Source organism: Pezoporus occidentalis, unplaced genomic scaffold, assembly GCF_034315485.1.
Source record: "Pezoporus occidentalis ecotype Australia unplaced genomic scaffold, CSIRO_AGI_Poc_V1 ctg235, whole genome shotgun sequence".
In the NCBI taxonomy this organism is placed as follows: domain Eukaryota; kingdom Metazoa; phylum Chordata; class Aves; order Psittaciformes; family Psittacidae; genus Pezoporus; species Pezoporus occidentalis.
This window is the reverse complement of record NW_026914233.1, coordinates 419622-442202: the sequence shown is the minus strand read 5'-3', so window position 1 is coordinate 442202 and position 22581 is coordinate 419622. Positions and strand designations below refer to the sequence as shown.

Here is a 22581-nt window from a genome sequence, read left to right as displayed (position 1 = left end):
ATATTTGTTGCAAGATTTATTCAACTATCTGAGGAACTGGTAATCTTAACCTATAGGAAGTGTTGTTTGAAATAATTACTCTGATTTCACTGTGACAGTGCAGAAGAGGAAAGAAAAAAGGGAGGGAAGCGGAAAGTAGACTAACTGAGCAGCAGAAAGGAAAGAGTTTTACCTTACTCCTGGTTCTGAGTTTATCCTCATGGCTATGCTATGGTCTGGAAAAATTCCAAGCTCTGAGAAATGGAAACAGAACAGGTGGGTTAAAAAATCAGGAATGCTTAGTAACTCCTTCTATTTTAAACTCATCCTTAAACTCCAAAAGAGAAAAATATCAGAGAGAAAAAGGAACTGAATTATGATTTTATTAAATAGCATGTAAACAGTCATTTGAAAACAAAGGGCAATGCAAATTGTTGTGTAGTCACACAACATTCCTCTTGGATTTGAAGTTCACCAGCAGCAGTTCCACCCCTTTTGAAAGTACAGCCTGACGTCTGGGCTGTTCAGCCTGAGCAGCTGCTGGAGCTACAAAGCCTGTTTTCATCCTCTGCCAGGATGGGAGTGATATGGCTTCCCAACCCATCCAGGATCCTGTGTTTTTCCTTTCATATTGCCCTCCTTCTGCTTCAACAGACTACTGCAGAAAGAGAACTGAAGTTTGTGGTTGCAGTAAGTAGTTTTGTTTCCTATTTTGCTGCATGGAATATGGGGAATTTGATAATGGCTGTCGAATCAAACAAGGTGTGTAGTAGCTGTGCCTCTTTTTTAGACTTAGAAATAACTACTGCTGCCCTTCTGCTTGCTGAGTTCAAAGATACAAATGCCTCTGGATATGAGAATTTTCATCTCCTAATGCCTAGCTATTCTTTCAAGATAACTGAACAATTAACTTAGTCGTAGACATAGTACAAGGCAGTTAAGAGATCTGAGGTCTAAGTTTACCTGTTCTTGCTTAATTTAACTGACTCTGGTGCATATTCTAAGAGCTGGCGATTATGGCCTACCCTTTCTGTGCTTGAAAGCTGAAGCTTATGATGCTTCAGAAGTTACCACAAAAACAAAAGTATTTTCCATTTCAGAATAACTGAAATGGCACAGCAGGATACTGAGAAACAGAAAGGCTTATTTTTCTGTAGAGATTTGAGATACATGTTGCTTTAACTGATATTAATGAGGCTGAAAATGGACTTCAATAGGGGAATTTTGCTGGGCTATTTCTTATTTTAAAGTAACTAGACATTAACTCAGTGTCACTTTGCCCAGAACCTCAGGTGAAAGAGAGATTAATTCAATGAATTAGTTTAGATCATGAAGACTGCATCCTAGAATCATGGACTAGTTAGGGCTGGAAAGGACCTTAAGATCATCCAGTTCCAGCCCCCCTTTTCGTTCCAATTTCTTTTTTTAATAAGAGGTATTATGATAAAAATACCTAAAGGGATCTTCTCAATACAAAGACATGGAGATCGGAATTCATAGTCAGAAATAGGAATTTTAAGGTCTTCTTCCTCCTTTCTCTATTTGAGACATGATGTGCACATACAGAAAACAGACAGAAGTACTGCGTCCAAAACATATCAACTAGCTCCACATAAAATATTTCACATCTAGTTGTCTGCTGGCTGCATTGTAGATGTGCCACTTGGAGAGAGGCCAGAGAGCACAGGAAAAACCAGTTCCTACTCCTGCTCAGGCTTATGGCTCCAATAGACACTACACACAGCAGGAACTCAACACTAATTCCAGTAATGTTCTGTGTATAGCAATATACTGAACTGTTGTTTCAGTGATAAGAGGGAGAATAGGACACACAGATGAAATCAGGCAGTCAGCAAGCATTGCAGAATTAGATCTATGAAGGGAAGGAGACTTTTATTGAATTGTAGCTGTTCTTGTGTTCTAACAAGCATTGGGTTTGCAGAAAGAGTCACAGGAAATGCTCCCCATTATGGAGACAGAGGCTTCTTATCCAAAATCAGCTGCTTACCACAACTACATGGCCACCTACCAAACAGAGACATGACATCATTTACTTATAGGGTAGCTTATCCCAAATTAATAAGAGGTAAATTCCATTTAAACTGCCTTCCTTTTATCCCTGATACTTTCCTCAGACTGACCAATCTCCCTAAAACATTACAACAGGTTTATTCTTATGATCAACATACATCTCTTTTAACAAAGCATGGTTTCTGTGCGTTCAACTGAACTTTGCCTTCTGTACTCGCGGACTGGATGTTCATGGGAACAGAACTGCTAGCATAAATCAATCAGATAGGAATTGGACCCAGAGCATTTCATTGGTATAATGGGATATAATGACTGTGTGGCTACAGTTAAGGTAAGTTTGAAAGGCATCTTCCTAATTCAATAGCCATTTTCCAGCTGTACCAGGCAACTTGCTATATTTTCATAGGAGACTATTACTGCGTTGTGAAAGCATGTCATAATGGCTTTTTAACACTTTCTTAGCAGAACTGCACAATATAAAATCCATCTGCAGGGGAGTAAAACTCAGACAAATGCTCCCTTTTGCTCACTTCTAGAACTGTTCTGTGTTCCCTCTCCTCACAATTACCATCTTTGTGCTGATTCTCTGCGTTATGGTTACTGGCCACAAGTCCATTTGTCTGAAAACCTCTAATTCCAGACAATTTGTCAAAATGCTCTCTCAATCTTTGTCCTCACATGTACATGTTAATCTTCACCATAATTCTTGCACACTGAAGTTAAACCAGGCAGAAGAGAAGAAAACAGGTAATACACAGGACCATCAATTACCCAACTAGAAATGAAATGCTGATTTATTGCTTTGGTATACAGAAGTTTTCACCTCTCACTTCTGCCTCTGCACAGGCATGCATTTCACTTGTCATATATACAAAGAGGTGTGGTTTCTGAGGTGCTGCGATTTCATCATGTCTTTCTTCTTGTAACTCAGGACAGGAAGCGTTGTCTGAGCATGTTATCTGTCTGTCTAATCAAGCCAAGCCATTTGGAAACTTGACTAGACTTGCTCAATATTTCTCTGGTTTCCCTGCACTGGCAGTATGATTGGTTCCATTTCTCTCTTGTTTCTTCACTCCTATTGCTGGCTTCAAAACAAGTCACCTTTTTCTTGTAAGTAAGTCGAGTCTGTCAATGAAAACATCTAAGTTTTCTAAGTAAGATAATTCACAGTAATCCATGGCATTTCTCAATGAAAATGCTACATATACTACACATGCCTTATTCTCAGTTCACTCTCCCTCACACCAGTTTTCTTCCAACATGATTTTTCACCTGATAACAGAAGCAAATGCTGGCCAAAACCTGAGTCCTGTGGCCACTCTGATCTGAAGAGACCACCCTCACCAAGTTACAAAGAGCGAATGGAAGAATCCAGACACCAAATCAGGTTCAAGCTGTATTAGAGCTAAAGGAGAGGGTATTTGGTAACTACCCATCTGTTCCTTTGGAGAACTGACTGAGATGAAGCACTGCAGATAGACAAAAGTGCTGAAATGAACATGCCAAACAGGTCTGCTTTGTTCTCTTTGTGTACATCCTCCTTGCCCTCCCGTCCTTCTTGATTTCTAGTTATCTTTTCACCTTTTATGAGGCCTCCTTGTTCCTTTTTGCTCACCCTGCCATGTTCTATGCCTTCTGAAAGGTCGGGAAGGCAATGGGTAGCCCAGAAGCAATAAATGCTGCAGCATGTATGTTTTTAAATTAATCTGAAGCTTTGCAGGGATGTATTTTCTTTCCCTAACAGTATCAGGCTTTCTAATGAAAAATACAAACTTCCAAATACACAAGCTCTTCTTAAAGACTTAATACTTTCTAACAAAAAAGTCTATTAAAAAGTAGCAATGCCTGAACAAGTTAAGCCTTCTAGGTTAAATGGTTGTTCATAAGGTCACTGTTTCATTTCCAGCTACAGCTGAAGCAAGGTCATTTTCAGGAGTAGCAAGCAAGGAGGTCTGAAAAGCTTAGTTCTTCAATTCCCAAAAGCAGGGTTCTGCTCTTAGATGTCGTCGTTTCTTTCTTCCCAGTTCCAGCTTAGTGTTAATATCATATTTCCATGTCACTGTGCAATGAAGATGCAGAAATACAAACAAGAAACTGAACTCTTCTATTTTGTGTGGACTTGGAGAAACTGTGCTGCTTCTTAAAATGAACACCCTCCACTGCTTCCATTCCTTAAGGTCACAAAGAGAGAAAATATTTTCCTTTACATCTCCTGCTCCCACATAGATTTGAATATCTTTTGATCTTGACCTCTTTGCCCTCTAACCTCTGTTCTGGCTTACTGAAAGATTTTAGGGTTTCAGTGATGTGACTTTGAAATACACACTAAGGGTTATGTTGCACATTAAGTATTGTAAACCAGTATTTCAAATGTAGCACATTTTCAGTAGTTTTTCACTGGCCAAGTGTTGATCCATTGCTACATATCTCCTAAAAAGAAATAATAATAGCCATTTCATCACGTCAGTCGGTTTGAGCAAGTGTCAGTTACTCATAAAAATGCTTTTCTGTGAAGTTGGATAATTTAACAAGTATGCACACACACTGCAATTGGGAACGTAACCTTCATTCTTTACAGAGGCATCAGCTTGTCCAGAAAAGCTAATGAATCCTACCTGACACCAATGTATGTCAGCATGTCAAAACACCAAGGAAATAGCAGTGACACAGAAGTCCTCCTCTCTCATTTTTCCCGCATGCAACTGAATCAGGCAGCAGACAATGTAGCTCTTTACTTATTCTCCTGTTCAATAGAGGTTCACTAAGAAATTGCTATTGTAAACCAAATGAGATTCCAGATTACTAAGAAAAGAACATGCACAGAATGAAAAATCACATAGAAAAGCAAAGATAAAATCTATAGTAAAGCTTTTATGGACTTTTTTGCTTTTTTTATGAGTTCTCATAAAAGAAAAGGTGTTTTGCTTTGTTGAAAGTTCAAATTCATGTTGATCAACATGTTATTGAAAAGGGTGAAAAAACCTCCTTGATTTCCTGAAAAATATTCATTTTGGGTTGGCCACATCTGCAAAATTCAGCTAGCAAAGCAAAAAAATAATAATAAGCAGGTTTCTACATGGTTCTAATTGTAACATCTACTATAGCAAACCTTGCTGTCTAGTACAGAAAGTGAACGGAGGGAGAAATCCAATTGCATTTGCCTTTAAAGGATAGTATTTTCCATCTCTGAAGCACCTACTCTAGTGCAGGTTTGTCCACATTAGTGCAGGAGGCTGATGGAAAGGGTGTATGTTGTAATTACATTAAGCCACACTGCTTGTGTTTATTGTGGAGAATATAAACATAAAACACCAACCAACCAAACAAATGCATACAAACCTCTGGTGTTAGGGCAAGAACGATGTGGCTTCATGAGGCAATGGAGAGTATTCATTAAATCAGGCTACATCCCAATGAGGTATTACTGAATATATGTAAATAAATGAATACTGAATTGGATAGAGTCCTGCGAATCTGTATTCCAGCATTTCCTTTCACATGAAACTTCTGTGACTTCATTTTTCTAATCCCACACCTAACGTGCTTAGGGAGGGTAATTCAGAATTTGTCAGAACTATTTAATTTGGGAGGTTTACTTTTTTTGGCTGCTGGAATAAAAATCCAGAAAGACTCATATAAGGTTTCTGATGTAAAAATCATAGGATTGTACATATCACGCTAATATTCACCATGCTGGAGTGTCTAGGGCAGCAAAGCAACCATACCCTTTGCTCTTACTGAGTTTAACAGAAAAAATCCTACAGACCTTAAAAAATATTTTCATACGTGTATGCAAAACAATTCATAGAATCACAGAATGGTTTGTGTTGGAAAAGACTTTAAGATCATCCAGTTCCAACCCCCTGCCATGGGCAGGGACACCTTCAACTAGACCAGGTTGCTCCAAGCCCTGTCCAACCTGGCCTTGAACACTGCCAGGGATGGGGCAGCCACAGCTTCTCTGGGCACCCTGTGCCAGCGCCTCAGCACCCTCACAGGGAAGAACTTCTGCCTTAGATCTAACCTGAACTTCCCCTGTTTCAGTTTGAACCCATCACCCCTTGTCCTATCGCTACAGTCCCTGATGAAGAGTCCGTCTCTGGCATCCAATTAATAAATATTAAGTCAGATAACAGTGTAATGTTTATATATATCTATATCTATATTTTAGGATGATTAAGAAATCACACATAAGATCCATGTGTATATGGAATTGCTTTTAAAGATACTGCTATGAAAGTAGTTACCGAAAGTTTCAAGTGCCTATGCCAAAATAATTAAATAATATGAGCACATCAATAACTGGTTTAGTATTCAGAGGTGCCAAGTGTCCAAAATTCAGTCAGTTTTCTTGTCTGGCTGCCTAGCTATGGATGTCATCTCAGCATTAACATCTTGGCTGATTAATTTTATGTTCTAGGAGGAAGAATCATCAAGCTCATGCCCATTCTTATATAATTATACCTATTCTTGTGTGTACAGAATGTACTGCAGTCTTACTGACTAGGTTTCTGCAGACTCTCCAGAATGTTCATCTGAAAAATGGCCCTGGAAGGATAGTGTCTGCTGGACTTCTAGCTAGGTAAGGAAGGGATGCTACCAGGAATTAACTCCATTTTTATTGGTCATATTGTTAGGTTTTCCGACATGGTGATCGAACACCAGTTGTAAATTTTCCAACTGATCTACACAAGGAAAGTGAATGGCCCCAGGGATTTGGACAACTTACCAAGGTATGTTGACTTATTTAGAAGAACTTATATATACTACTAAAATAGGAAGTGGGCAGATTTTTTATGCGTGCCTCAGAAACATCAGCAAATGCAAAGAACTGACAGTTGGTATTAGCCACGCCATGGAATTCATAAAGATGTTTGCAACATTACCCATCCAACTTCTGTTAAATTGAAATCTTGGTCATCATGGCTTTATAACCCTTCCTAAAACCCACAGCTCTCTCATAGTGTGTCTGTATTCACTTAAATGGCAAGTTTAAACATTGCCTATACTCAGCATTGATGAAGTTCTAATGACCGTTAAGCACTGGGCCCTGTGACAGGGCAAAGGGATGAAACCTGCCCATCAGGCCTAGTGTCATCTCATCATTTGACTGGCAACTATCTACTCACAAAACAAGGGAAGAGTTGCAGGAGAAGGCTGCTTCAGGGCACAATGTGTCTTCTAATGAGGCTGCTTTCAGCCCAGTTTCACAAGGACGCAGTGAACCTGCTTCTTGCCCTGGCATTTCAACATCAAGCTTTAGCTCTTCAACTGTATTTGACATATGAAAGTCTAGCGAAAAGAGAGGCCAATGTATTTCCTAATAATAATTCAGCATGATGCAGAAGCATGAATCAGAGACAGTTCAGCATTTAGTGTTTGAAGTGAGGTTTGAAGGATCTGTAGAATTCAGACACTCAGACAACACCTTACTATCCCCAGGGACATGGCTTATGTTGCAAGAAGACAAAAAGTTTTTGCTTTGGCAGAGATTCTTTTTGAGAGCTTGTTGCTACTTTATTATCTTTTTAGCAACAGTAAGCAAGAATGTACTTCTCCAACAGCTAGAAGTTAAAAAGCTCAGCTCACAGCTTTGGTAATGAAGAAGAGGAAAGACGGCGTGCAATCGAAGACAACTGCAGGTGTACCAAGGCAAATATGGAAGAATGTTACTTGAAATGCAAGCCACAGATTATGAGGCTGATCAAATAGCAGAGCAGTAACAATAATAACTATTACATTATTTATCATCCTTTCTCAGCTCTCACTGACATACATTTTAAAGAACAACGCTGATCATCAATGACTCCAGGAGTGTCTACAGAGCTATGCTCTGTGGCAAATGTACGTGTATAGAATCAGGAGCATTGCTTTTCCTGTAGCAGATGTTAGAGCCTGAGCACTTCAGGACGTATAATTATTTCATAGCTAAAACTTAGTATTTCTGCTAAAACTTAGATCACCTACAACATATAGAGTTGTGCTGGATTTGGATGACGTAGAGTTCATCTTCTTCACAGTAGCTGATGTGGAGTAATGTTTTGGATTTGTGCTGGAAAACAGTGTTAATAGTTCAGAGATGTTTTAGCTACTGCTGAGCAGTGCTTGTAGAGTCAAGGCCTTTTCTGCTCCTTACACCCCCCCAGCAGTGAGCAGGAGGAGGGTTCAGAAGGAGCTGGAAGGGAACACAGTGGGGACAACTGACCTCTACTGACTAAAGGGATATTCCATGCTATATGGCATCATGTTCAGCATATAAAAGTGGGGGGAGCAGGAAGGGGGAATATTTGGAGTGATGGCATTTGTCTTCCCAAGTAACTGTTAGGTGTGATGGAGTCCTGCTCTCCTGGAGATGGCTGAACACTTGCCTGCCCATGGGAAGCAGCGAATGAATTCCTTGTATTGCTTTGGTTGTGTGCATATCTTTTGCTTTACCTATTCAACTGTCTTTATCTCAAGCCATGACTTTTGTCACTTTTAACCTTCTGATTCTCTCCCCAGTCCTATTAGGGGTGAGTGAGTGCATAGCTGTGTGGTGCTTAGCTGTTGGCTGGGCTTAAACCACAACAACACTACAGCATGCAAATGGCTAATGTTCACTTAGAAACTGATTGCTGCAGACAAGAAAGAACACAGAAAATAAACTTCTACATTAAAAGTCTCCAGTCACCTTAATCTAATAATCATCTGTATGCTTGCCTCACAGACTGGAATGCAGCAGCTATATGAACTTGGACAATACATGAGGGAAAGATATTCCGGCTTTCTGAACAACACATACAACCGGCAAGAGGTACATAGCAGACTGTCTGGAGGACATTGCTCCGGCATAGCAGAACCATGGACTTGTGCTAGATAAAACCACATCATCATATTCATTTCATTAATGGAAAAATTAAGGTAATAGAAGAACATTATTGCAAGTCAGGCTTTTATGTCAAGGTAAAACATAGACTAAAGTCTAACTTTCAGCTGTTACGTTCAGCTTGGGTCTTCAACTGCCCAGTTCTCCAGGGCTGAACAGCTCCAAACCACTGAATGAACTGGCAATTTCTACATAATGACCCAGTATTCTTCTACCCCACTGAAAGGTGAATGTATCCATGTGCCATGTCACATACTTCATCTTGTAAAAGAGGGGTCTAACAGTTGTTTGGATGTGCCTGTCATACAGTACAGATCATTGTGGGGAAGATAACACTGCCATTTTGATCTATACATGAAGGATGCATTGATGGAAAAAAACATAAAAACCACAGCTTTGCAATGCTTCCAAGAGAGATTTACAGTTTTAAGTGCCTTTATTGCTCAGGTATAGCAGATGAATCATGGAATCATTTGGGTGGGAAAAGACCTTTAAGATAATTGAGTCCCAGATGTAAACCTTACACTGGAAATCCACCACTAAACCATGTCCCTTAGCACCCCATGCACACACATCAATGTTCCTCTGAATCTCAGAAGATGAAAAGCTTCCTTCTTTTAAATCATGCTTTCTTATTATCCTCGGTTCAGTCTGAGGGTTAGGTTCCAAACTGAGAGATGCTTTGGCAATTCCATTTAGCTAAATGCAGTACTGAGTTACTGAAAGTTGAGTTACAGTTTCACTGTTTTGACTTTATGCAGAAAGATAAAACTGAAACTAAGAAGGCAGGATTGATGAGTTGGGTCGAATTTCCTTATTATTTTTATTGTTTCCATTTTATTCGTAACTTTCTGCCATTCTATCTTCAGTTTTACATCCAAAGTACAGATTATGACCGCACCATTATGAGTGCCCAGTCATACCTTTCTGGCCTCTTTCCACCAACTAGCAGCCAAATTTGGAACCCTGAGCTTCTCTGGCAACCCATTCCAGTTCATGTTATTCAAAAATCAACAGATCGGGTGAGTACTGGCCAAACATTTCTTGTAACACCTTAAACTTTTCCAGAAGTAAAAAAAAGAGGGAAAAGGGGGGGGGAAGCTAAAAAGTATGTTCTATTCTTTTTGAGTTCAATGGAACAGAAAACATCAACTGCAGCTACTGGCTGACAAGCATATCATAGGTGAGCTGTAGTAGCAGCATGAAAGTCCTCCTTCTGTAGTTGCAGAATACCTGAATTGTTGACCACACATTACCATTTCCAAGGTACAGCTCTAACATTTCTCCTGGGAAGGACATTTTTGGGCAGCATTAAAGGAAAGTTGCCCTTGACCTTTAGAGAGGACAAGTGCTTTTCTAAGCAGCAATCGGCTAGGCAGACCTCCCCTACTTAGGAAGTTTGCTCCATAGTTTATTCAAGCAATGGAATTTTCACCAGCCAGTGTAATGACCTTTCAATTATTACTTTCCTCTTCTGGTAGCACTTAGGCACCCTAATTACAGACAAGGGCCCTTTTATGCTCAGCACTACACAAACATTTAATGAAACCCTGGCACTTGCCTTGCAGTTCATAAGAAGAGCAGATCTACCTGAATAAGGTCTTGTAGAAGTATTACTGTATCTCTGCCTGACTCAGGTTTAGGTTTTGAATTTCAGTGGCTCCTGTGACAAGGACTGTGTAAGGAACAGTGTGTTGAACAAGGACAAAAAGTTACTGAGTCTAATGACATAAAGGCTAATTTTCTTCTGCCTTTGAGTACAGAAATTGATGTTAAGGAGATGTTTACAAAAACCCTATTAAGTAACTGCCTGTCCAGTCACCAACATCACAGGATGGACTCTGTCATTAGGGGGTGGCTGTCCCTGCCTCCCATTGGCATTTCTCCGTTCTTGGAGGCCATACTTGAAAGCAGGTACAGAGAAAAAGGGCTTCCACAAACTGGATTAGGCACAGTGTGATTCAGCTTCAAACGTAACTCCGTCTCTCAACAGAAAAGAATGCTGTCACTGTTATTTAAATGTGGGACACTAGAGGAAGTTCTTTCACCAGAAGACCAAAAAAGCATCAAAGTGGTCAGAGCTTTGGCCAAATAAAACCTCAAAGCCCTTAGGAGAATCACAGTGCTGCACAATGACCTGTTTGGAGAAGGCAAGCTCCTTTGTAGGAATCACTAGTACCTCATCACTGCTGCTTCAGGACTGGGTATTGATGCGTCACTGAAACACACCCCTGGAGCAACTTAGAACTCCTGTTAAATATGCAAACCACCTGAAAAAAGAAACTGCTCCCTCGTTAAGCCAAGCAGATGTTTGAGGGTATTTTCAAGCCCTAAGCAACACAAAGTGGGAAGCTGAGGCCAAGTACTGTCCTGTAAAAAAACCCTAATCATAGTTTATTTTTTCAGCCACTGAGATCTATCGAGACCTGAGAGGCACCAGTCCTGAGCATTGCATCATGAAGCCAAAGGGAGTGGCTTCGTTAATAACACCTAGAGGGGGATAATTAAGCCATACAGCGAGAGAAACATTTATTATTGTGTAATTAAACAACACTGCCAAGTTTCATATTGCAGCTTTGAGACTTCACCTTCCAGCGTGCTGCTGTTACAGGAAAAATGCACCCTTGGAGCTCTGTCCGAGTGCAAGTGTGCCAGTGTCAGCTGGTGGCTGCCACAAGCTTCACGTTGGTAAATCAAAGAGAAAAGAGACGTGCTCCAAGTGCAGCCTGCAAATGTCTGCCCTGAGACAGGGCAGAGCTTCTTGCGCATACAGAAGCCATAGCTACTGAGGTTGACTTCTCCACTGTATACTAAGTCATGATTTATATGGTTATAGGATATTAGTGCTGGGTCAAAAATGCTCTAATGATGTGACAGAAAGTGCTGAAGTAGCACAAGCTTATTTGCTCATTTTAACTTTTCACTGACACTTAGTGCTGGAGCAGGTATCATCTGTGCTGCAAATGGCATAAGGTATATTTACCAAAGCACAGAGTTTCATGGACACATGTATGTATACATGGTTCAGCTCAAATATGAACTACAAGGTAACCTCGTAATGCATACCCTTGGAGTTATTAAAAGTGAACCATAACCCTAAACAAGAGCAGAGCCATTAGGCTCACAGCTTTTTGGTATTTCAGCCACATGATTTACTTGTCACTCTTGTTTCAAGTTCTGTTCATTAAGTGGTACTTAAAATGCTTACCATAATGTGCTGCTTACCTCCAAAGAGATGAGAGCAGGATGTATAGATGCAGAAGCAATTAAGATTCCACACCAGGTGGAGGCAAGCTGAATCAGGAGGGATTCAGAAATTAAGAGGGAAATCGTAGCATTTTAAATTCCTAATCATGGATCCTGATTCATTTCCCAAAGCAATCCTCTGACAGACATGCACAACCGCTTTTTGGCAAAATCAGTTAAACTGACGGAAATCGAGCTGTCATAGACACAAGTAGCCACTGAAAAGTCAACCTACCACAGCCCATTGCTTATGTTAAATGAATTCATGACCAAGGCACCCAAACAAATCATTACGGAGTAGCAGTAGCACAGCCGTGAGTCTATCAAACGTACTACATCAGCAATCTCAGCAACAGAGAAACCAGCGGCGTGTTGATTCATTCTAGAACTATTCTAAGCTTACTTCTCTTGTTTCAGAGGCTGCATTTTCCTCTGCATGACTGTCCCCGTTTTGATGAACTTCAGAATGAAACACAAACATCAAGTGAATTTCAAAGGAGAATACAACCATACATGGTAAGACAAAAGAAAAAGGAAACAAAATCTAAGAAGGAAAGTAACTCAGAGGTAGAAGTTACAGAATTGCATTGTTTCCTTTTGCTAAAATGCAAAAATAAAGTCCTGAGGACTCTCTTAAAATCAGGAATGTAGACCAATACAGTCAAAAAGTGTGTTCAATATTCTCAGGCATTTCTCCTATTTTCCTATATTAGTCTTTGATATGACTTTAACATTAATTTGCTGAGACTACTTAGAGCTTCATGTAAGGAAAGTGCCATGATGGGAGGGGAGAAGACAATTCTGGATGCAGGGACTTCTAGTTTTAATGGGCAGCACAAAACCGAGTCTAAGAAATCTGGTAAATCTGAACCTTGGGAAGGTTTATGCCTTCTTGCTGTGAAACCTGTTGACACTACAAAAGAGAACTAAAGCTTGCCCGAGCTGGCGAACACTCTGGCTTATGCAGACTTCTCTGAGGTGCATTTTGGATCCATCACAAAACATGCCACAGTCAAGAGATTCAGAACTTCCCATCCCAGTGCTGCAGCAGGATGTAGGCACATGGATGGTGTACCTGCCTCAAGCAACCATGCTCTTGACGATAACAATTGTTCTGGAGAGCGGTTGCTGCTGCTCTCCTGTTTGCCTACCATGCACTTTGTACAAGCACAAATCTAACAGGGATCTTGTGCTCCCCAAACCCTGACAACACATGAACACAGGGAAGTGAATTATGACTTCAAAGTCATCCTGTCTTTCAGCTATTAGTAGGAAACAGGTAACATGGGAATAAAGCACACTAGGGAATCCCTTTATTCTTCTATAGCAGCATGCAGAACGAATCCCTATGGGAACTATTGTGGAACTATTACTCAGACATTCAGCTTCCCTTCGAGGGCAGAGAGAAAACCTCGTTTCCTTTTCAATTTCATTTTACCTCACCCTGAGTATTATCCTCAGCTCTCTTTAATTTTGTATTTTCTCCTCACCTTTATTCTCATTTTCCTTTTCCCTCAGTGCTTTCCCCTTCCTTGTATCTGAATGCTTGAGGGGACTGAGGTAGCCTCTTGCAGCAGTCAGAAGAGGGAGAGAAGAGTGCAGCAGAGGAAGCACCAAATTTACCCATAGCAGGGCTGAAAAAAAGTGTGCCTGAAATAGAGATCAGAACCTTCAAATGGTTACAAAATCAAATCTGCAATGAAAACCTTCTGCTACAAGGGTTTCACTGGTGTAAAATTAAATGCTACTGTGTTTCTGGGTTGGAAATGTATCTGTATGCATCTATGCTCCATATGTATTGAGTACTTGTGGTATACTTTGCACTTTTTTTTCCACCAGGATTTTATACAAACGATGGCAGTTAACACAGGACTTGAACTAAATCATCTTAAAATACTGGATAATTTCCAGCTCTGGAATACATACGACACTCTTCACTGCGAGGTAATAATAAGGCGATAGAGAAGGAATCGGGAAGGAATATGACTCCCAAGTGGTGCTTCTGTTAAACCATGGCCATGCGTCTTCATAGGAAGGAGTTGCCTTTTCTTCTGGATTTGCCCTTTTTTATTATTACTTATTTAATTCTTTTAAATTTGAATCTAAGTTCTGATTCAGAGCACTGGTTAAGGATAACCAAAACCCATGGTTTACAGCTCAGGAAACTGTTGTTTCCATTTCACATTTTATCCTGAAGCACTGATACTGAAATCCATTCCCTTTACTGCCTCCTTTTCCTTCCAAAAAACCTGCTATAGGATTGAGTGTGCTGCCTATGACATATTAATGATTTTTAACAGGGAATAATTTGCTTTCACCTACCAACAGGTAACCACCAAAATATGTAGATGTTGAAAATGAGAGGTAAGGTTATAAGTTATCAGTTAGAAAATTAGGAGACAATGATACCTACACCAGTGAGTAAAATCAGACTAGCCCCAAGCATGGCATGGTACCATCTGGTCCCAGTCATTATGAGCAGCACATAAAGGCTCTTGAACATGCCCTCTAGGCACTGAGGCACTTAAACACTGTAAGACACTGTCACTCTTACATTCCTGGAGAGTGACACTTGTCTGTAAATGGCCACTGATAAAACTGGCATCTGGACAAGTGTATGGAAAAGGCAGGAAAAGTTGGATCCAGGTTATATCATAAAGACAAAGAGGAAAAGAAGATGATAAGACATGTCTGCAATCTTTCACACTAGCAAAACCAAACCCGTATACCTCTATAGAAAGAACACGTTATATCTACAAAGGATTCCCTTCACAGGTGTTTTCCCTTTTCCCATTCATCCACTTCAGGCATGCTGATGAATGATACCACACTTGGCAAAGAAGTGCAGGACAGCCTCAAAGAGTCTAAATGTAGTAGTGTGAGCGTGGGCAATAGGGCAATAGAAGGAAAAAACCCATGATTTTGCTTTCCTTTCTCACCAGGGTATTCACAATTTCACTCTCCCTGTATGGGCTACCAAAGATGTAATCAGCAAGATGGAAGAACTGGCAGAATTGTCCTTATTATCACTATTTGGGATTTATAAGACAGAAGAGAAATCACGACTGCAAGGAGGTAAATATAAAATGCATAGCTCTCAGACAGGAGGAGACAATGCTTACGGTAACATGCAACATCCTGTCACCTTCCTCATGCAAAAGCATTGATACAGAACCTTGGTTTGTAATTCTGGACATTGGATGCCATATTCAGCACCAAAATATGTGCTGAACGCTGGCATTTGCATGGTGGAGGTATTAAAAACAGGTGTAAACATTAATGTCTTTAATTATCCTATGCTTTTCCAGGATTTTAAGAGTACTGAAATTCAAGGGGGAAAAAGTAAGCCCTCATGGGTATAGCCATTACTTGTCTGATATTAGGTTAGGTTAAGTTCTGTTTCTCCAGCATTTATTCTAATTGCTTCCTGATCTTTGTTTGTTCCTTTGATGAACTGGTTATATATTGTGCCAAAAACTTGACAATACATTGGTGGCTCTCTGAGAGACAGATATAAAGCTGCTCCAAACCAGTCTGATCAGAAGAGAGAGATTCAAGTTGTTTCTAAACTGCAAGAACTAGGACTAGTGCTTACCTCCAAAACTGGGGCACATAGGCTATGCCCGTTCTGATACAACTTCAGGACACAACCCAGGAATTTCTCATATGATTCCCAGGTGTCCAGGAGCAGTAAACCCAAACAAATGAGCTTGAATATCCACAGCATGGGCCATTTGGCGGTAGTTAGAGGCTAGTACAGTTTGCATTATTGCAATGCTCCAAACAGACAGAAAATGATGGAGAGGAGGTTTCAGCCTAACAAAACTGGAAATGTCATTAGCCCCAGTTCTCAGGATAGTTCTGGACGGTTTCCTCTGCAATACCTTCTCTCTAGTTATGAACTTGTAGTAAGCTAAAAAAAGAGTATAAAGCCTGAGTAGATGCCTTCTGTTTGATATGCAAAACCTTTTGCCTTTTTGGTTTCTATGTAAATGTTATATCTTCACTTTCCTCTTCCTTGTTCCCATATTTTAAAGGTGTCCTTGTGAATATTATTTTAAATAGTATTAAGCAAGCTGCCAATTCTTCAAAACAAAGAAAAATGGAGGTCTACTCTGCAGTGAGTATTTTCATCTTTCATAAATCTTGCTATGGTTTTGCCAGTAAAAGACCCTTGACGAAAATAATCCGAGTCTCCCTGCAAGTTAAAGGAATAATATAATAGAATTCAATTCAGGTAACAAGCTGAACACCAGTCAGTACAAGAACACAGCAGGAGCATGGATCTCATCTCAGTTACAGTCAAACTGTACTTGCTAAAGAAAACTATGGGGTTGATCATCCATTTCTGCACTTGAAAAGGGTGATGCCTCAGGAAAGATGAGTTGCATCTTTCCTGAAGTGCTCCTAACCCAGAGATGCTGGCAAACAGCAGAACTTCAGCTGCACCTCCAAACCTTCCCTCTGCTTAGGAAGGGATGACACAGCTGTGGGCTCTTCTTTGATTCTTTCAGAGAATGAAGACAGCCATTTGGATCAGACCAAGATCCACTTTGCTCATTCATTATCCTGTCTCTAACCATGGCCAAGAGCAGGGAAGAATGTGAGAATAATGCCAGCACAGAGTGATGCTCCCCCTGATACAACCTTCCTACAATCTGTGGCTAAGGGACTTCTGAGATAGAATGTCTGTGTGTTTAATAGCTCTTGACAGACTTTCTTCCATTAATTTATCTAATCCCTTTTTGAATGCATTTATACTTATGGCCTCTGCAACATTCTGTGGCAATGACTTGTGTGTTAAAAGAAGTACTTCATTTCTTATTTTTGAAACTTAATACTGATTTAGCTCCTTCCCAGCATTTCTATTGTGAGAAACAGGGAATAATCATTCTTTAGCCCCTTTTTCTGGGTCACTCCTGAATTTCCTATTTTCTGTCACACCTCTTCCATCTTTCCTTTTCCGAGACAACAGTCCTACCCTATTTAATCTTTCCTCATATAGAAACTGCTCATTACCTTAAATCTTTCTTGCTGCCTTTTCAACATGTTTTCTAGCCCTACTATATTCTTTCTGGTAAGGAAGAAGTGCATCCAGAATTTTCACTGCTGCTTTAATGCCCTGAGGCCAAGTATACATTTATTTTTCAAACTAGAAAGTTCCAGATCCTGAATAATAATTAAAACATGGCTATTGGATTATAATATAAATAAGCCTTGCAGATATATATATATAAAGATGCTTGCAAAATTTAGACATCAGGCTGTTTGGACTTCCTTCAGCTCCTCCTCCTGGCATACCCTGCAAGAGGAGGGATAATAGGGAGAGGAAGAGACTGCAGCTGGGTTGGTAACCAATTCCATCAAAATAGAAGCCAAACTGAGATTTTATTGTGTAATTCCAAACAAAAGGAACAACAATTTTTAAAGTTCTGCAGTGTGTGTGGAGGACAGTCTTTGTATGCAACTATTTGTCTGGTATTGTATCTAAAAACAAGAACTTGTATCTTCACTTGAAATGCCACAGGATATACTACCTTATGCTGCCTTAACCTAACACCCCCGAAAGAAGGAGTAGCAATATGCACTGAAAAACTAGATTTATTACTCAGACCACATCTTGCTTTCCTCCAGTATCTCTGTTGCCAAAATGTTGCCAGATGGTGTAAGACACATTGTGCAGTAACTCTTTGAGAATGCTCCTGCTGTCTGTAGTAACTTGTTAAGGTGGTTTTCCCAATGGTGAATATAGGGATTTATCTTGATTTCTCCTCCCCCTCTACTCTTGTTTCATTACTCTGGATAAATGGACTTTCAAGGATGGGATTTTTTTTCTTTCCAATAGCATGACACCACAGTTGGGGCCCTCCAGATTGCTCTCAATATATTCAATGGAAAACTGCCACCATATGCTGCTTGCCAGTTCTTTGAACTCTACCAAGAAAGTAGTGGGCAAGTATCTTCTTATGTATGCCAGAACAAGGAGTGTTTGGAATCGGTTTCCCCTTTCCCCCAAATCACTTTCCTCTCAAATACTGTTTTAAACTGATAATTCACTGAGCAGTAAACAGACATAAACTTAGATTAAAAATAGGAGAAATTACATTTGATGCATGCATCTGTGTGCTTTGAAAAACAGGAACAAGAAGAAAACAGTCCTTACTAGCAGGAAGTAAATGGTAAAATACATTTTCCTAATACTTCAAATGATAGCAAAACCATTTCCAAGACATGCCATAAATCCCAAGGTAAATCAGTTGGCTTAGAAGACCCTGGCGCTGTTGCAACTCAAGGAACCTTCAGAAGGACCTTTTGAGCTCGCTAGCAATCTGTAAATAATGTAACCAGCACTGGCAAAGTGGGCTTTGCAGATGTCTTTCACAGAGCTGCCATTCTTTACGAACAGGTTCTAGAGTAGGATGTTTCCAACATTCTGTCTCTAAACAGGATAGCTTCCATTTAAGAACCTTTTCAAAAACACCTTTTCAATGTTGTTCATCAGGCGGTACAGTATTGAAATGCATTATCGGAACGACTCCTCAAAGGCTCCTTACCCACTGACCCTGCCAGGATGCACCTCTTCTTGTCCACTTGAGAAGTTTGCTGAACTAGTTTCTCCTGTGATTACAGAAAACTGGTCAAAAGAATGTGGGAATAGAGACAAAATGAAAGGTAGGGTAACAGCTCTGTATTTTCTACACAAGACACTGAGGCAGAAATAGGATCACTGGCTCCAAACTTTGTACCTTTCATACAGGAGGGAGATCTCCCTTTAACTAGTGAGGACCAGCTTTACTATGGACGGGGAAAGCCAAGAGAAATTAAATTTCTCTGAACATGTGAAGAGCAGATCTGCCCAGCAGTGTGAAGGAAGTGTTCTTAATAGCATATTCACATAAGGAGCTACCAAAAGGCCATGGCCAAAATGAGAGCTCCATTTGCTGGAAATGTCCAAGGGAAGCACGGGTGCAGGTGCTATGCAAGGAGTCCTGTGCATGTTGGACACATCAGACCCTCTGTAGATGCAAAGCAAAAATGGCTTGCACATGCACAGTAAGATTGCTGCATGTATATTGATAGCACATGTTTTGAGGACACCTAAACCTCCACTGTGCAGAGTGCAGCTGATCCATGCACAGAGAGCAGCTATTTGCCTCAGACTACCCACAGCTGATAACCTCTTCCTGCCTGAGTATTATTTCCAGGAGCGAAGTGAAGGGCAAGGCAATACATGCTACTTTCCAATCAATAGTCCTGGTATTTTCCCCTTCCTGCATTTATTCAGTGTTTTGCTGATCCCTGATAAAATGCTTTTGTTTTCATTAACTACACATGCTTCCTTCTTGCCCTGTGAAAACAGAGGAGAAAGATTAATGCACAGGAGAAAGAAAAAGCATAGATATGCATTTCCAGGTATATGTTTTTATACTTGTGTTGTGTATGTCAGTAAATGCAGGCCACGTGATCTTGCCAGAAACATGACCAAATGCAACTCTATTTCCATTGTACATTTGTACATTGTACATTTGACTGTTAACTCTATCTAAAATAATACCCATGTATGTCTCTATCAACTCACTTTTCCTTTACTCTTTTTCCTTCACAGATATTTTCATTGGCTTTGACGTTGCTGTTGGCTTGTTGTTCATCTTTGACCTTGTGCTGCTCTACCTCCTTTATCATTATGGACGGTGCAGGCGCAGAAACAACTACCAAGACATTTAAAGGGGAGGTAAAGAAATGAAAGAGAGAGCAGCAATCCTTTAAGTTCATTATATCCCTCAGTTTGCTGTGGCCAAATTAATCTCCAAAGCATATTCCAAAAGTCTGAAGAGCTGAGGTATGAGTGGCCTAACTCCTAAACCACTAAACATCTGCAATGAGAAATACTGTAGAAATAAGTTATTGCTAAGAACTCACTTCTGTAGGAAGATGGAATTACTTCAATTTAGCACTTAGGTTTTCTACTACTATTAATCACTCTGAAGTTAAGTAATGGGGTGAAGGGATGCTATTGCCTATGCTTTTCCTTTTTCTTCTCATATTGCCTATTACTATTTGTCCCTCTGCTGCTCAATGAGTCTCTTGAAAATCACAGTCTGTAATATTTTCCTTACATCTTATAAATGGCTATTTTCTTGACGCACAAGGGAATGTTTTCAGTGAGCAGAAGCTGCAATTACTGTGTGAAAAGATTCAAGCCAGTACTTGTGCAGACTGCTTCTGCATTTATTCATGCAAATCTATGCATGAGTTTTGACCTTGGCCTTCAGCTAATAAAGGTCTGCAGCCTGCTTTTCAACAGCTCTGGTTTAGTGCCTTGGCAGTGTTAAGAGTTGGACACAATGACCTTAAAGGTCTTTTCCAACCTAATTGATGCTATAATTTATTTCTTTGAGCCACTTTTATACTAATTCCTCAAGCTATCACTCTGTTTATCACCTTTCATTTTAATTTACAGTAACACCTTTAACTCCTTGTTCTGTTCAAAATCCCTTATGATAGCAAGACCTGCACTGAAAGTAAGAAAACAATGATTCTGCTTTTTGTATGCTCATCTCTTCTGTGCAATGTATTTTGTTCAGATTGTAAGCTCCTAAGGGCAGGAAATGTGTTCCCTTAATTGCTCTCTAGTACCATAAACTAGTATCATAAGCACTAATATTGCTGTATAAAATACTGCTTATCATCACACGTTTCAAGGACTGAACCAAGATGTTTTTATCCTGTAGTGTTGCAGAGGATACTGTGAACCACATTGCCATGGAGAAGCCTTTTTATAAATCAAGGCAACTATACATACAGGTGATAACAGCAGGTTCAGCCCAACAGACATAATGAGCAATCATATTCAGGCTAATGAGTCCTGTTTTGGTGCAGAAGTTTAGATGGAGCTGCTTAGCTCAGGGATAGAAGCACCCCATCAATGTGAACAGGCAGCTTCTAGGCTGACTTTGATGCACATCTGTAGCTTGCAAGGTGGAACCTAAAAGCTTGGGTCAGCTACCACAGATCTAGAGATCAGCCCTCAGTATTACAGCTATGGACACAGTTAAAATGTGCTGGAGTTAGGTGTATTGATATTAAACAGCATAAATCAGAGTAGCAAGTGCGAATACAGCACTTTGCATTTTCTTGTAGTTACTCCAGCTACTGAGGTGTCCACCTTTTGAGGCAGTATTCCCACTCAGTGAAGTTTTTACTAGTATCTCTGACATTTCTATTTTATCTGATTTAAGAAATATAATCAAGTGATGGAGTTGATTCTTACATGGTAAGGATGTTTTATTGTATAACAATTTGGGGGAAAGCTGTCAAAGGATAAAAGGCTATCCTTAAATCAGATGTTTTGGACTTACAAGCTTCACATTGTAACTAGTTGCTGTGATCCTCAGTGAAAACAGTTAATGGAATGTCTACACTGCAGTCAGAAATGTTACAGCAGCTCTAGGAAACATGCCTGGGCTGGCTTGGCTACTATTAGCAGTTTACTCAGAATGGGGAAAAGCTCAGGGCAAACTGCAAAACTGATCCTGTGTCCTGAATATACATCTACTCAGTGATTACCTGATGCTGAGCTCTGCATTACCATGGCCACAGTGCTGCTGGTACTCACTGAAGGGTATAGAGAGTATGTCTTTTATGAGAGGCAGTCAGATGCTTGACAAGTGAAGATGTATCAGTGACTGATAACTACAGTAAGAACTGGTTGTGAAACAGCAGAAAGTCAGTTGGAGTCCACAAGAAGTAGAATGGGGCATGTTTTTTTCCAAAATTGGTTCTTACAAGAAGTACATCTGGACAGAAAGTAAAATGTGAAATGTCTGAGATATCTTCTGTGGGTTATGCTTCTCAAGCCTAAGCCGTTACAGAGGATTTCAGGAGATGAGGTAATTCTAGCTGTGGCAGGAGCTGTCATTAAGTAATCGTACTGTAGGTACATCTTTTTGTTAACAGATAGTCATGCTTGAAAATGTCCTTTAGAAAGGATGCAGTGAACACAAGTTACACAGAATGTAATGGAGAGGTTCAGACGATACAACTTCAGAATTAATGAAGGTACAATAAAGATGTAATACATTAGTAATGTAGGCCCTGAATCTCACTTATAGTAAAGATGCTTTGTCTTGCTGTGATTAAATCAAGCCAAATTTCTCCAATGGAGTAAAAAGTTGTGTCAGACAAGCTTGTGGATTTCTTAATTTTTCAGCCCTATTTACAATTTGCTTGCTATAATTTGCAGACTGCTTGTGACTAGAAAATATCTCCAGGCAACTTGCAGCACTGCAATAAAGTACATTATAGAAAACCATTCAACAGCTGCAGTTCTATTTAAGTAAAAAATAATGGAGCTTTCAGTGTGCCCAGAGCTCCCAAACAAAAGTGAATGTTCAGGTTTGTTCCTTCTCTAAAAACAGATTTTTAAAGCACTGATGCTTTGACATAAATAACACTAACGA

At 40.0% G+C, this 22581-nt stretch overlaps 1 protein-coding gene across 1 annotated transcript; it reads left to right on the top strand.

Annotated features, from left to right (window-relative positions):
* Positions 1-311: 311 nt before the first annotated feature.
* On the top strand, positions 312-20968 carry LOC134165241 (prostatic acid phosphatase-like). Its single transcript, XM_062621817.1, has 11 exons — positions 312-669; positions 6648-6743; positions 8717-8803; positions 9745-9897; positions 12539-12637; positions 13961-14065; positions 15064-15196; positions 16159-16241; positions 17967-18073; positions 18624-18793; positions 19728-20968. The coding sequence occupies exons 1-11, from the start codon at positions 556-558 to the stop codon at positions 19844-19846; spliced, it is 1266 nt and encodes a 421-aa protein (XP_062477801.1). The 5' UTR covers positions 312-555; the 3' UTR covers positions 19847-20968.
* Positions 20969-22581: the final 1613 nt, after the last annotated feature.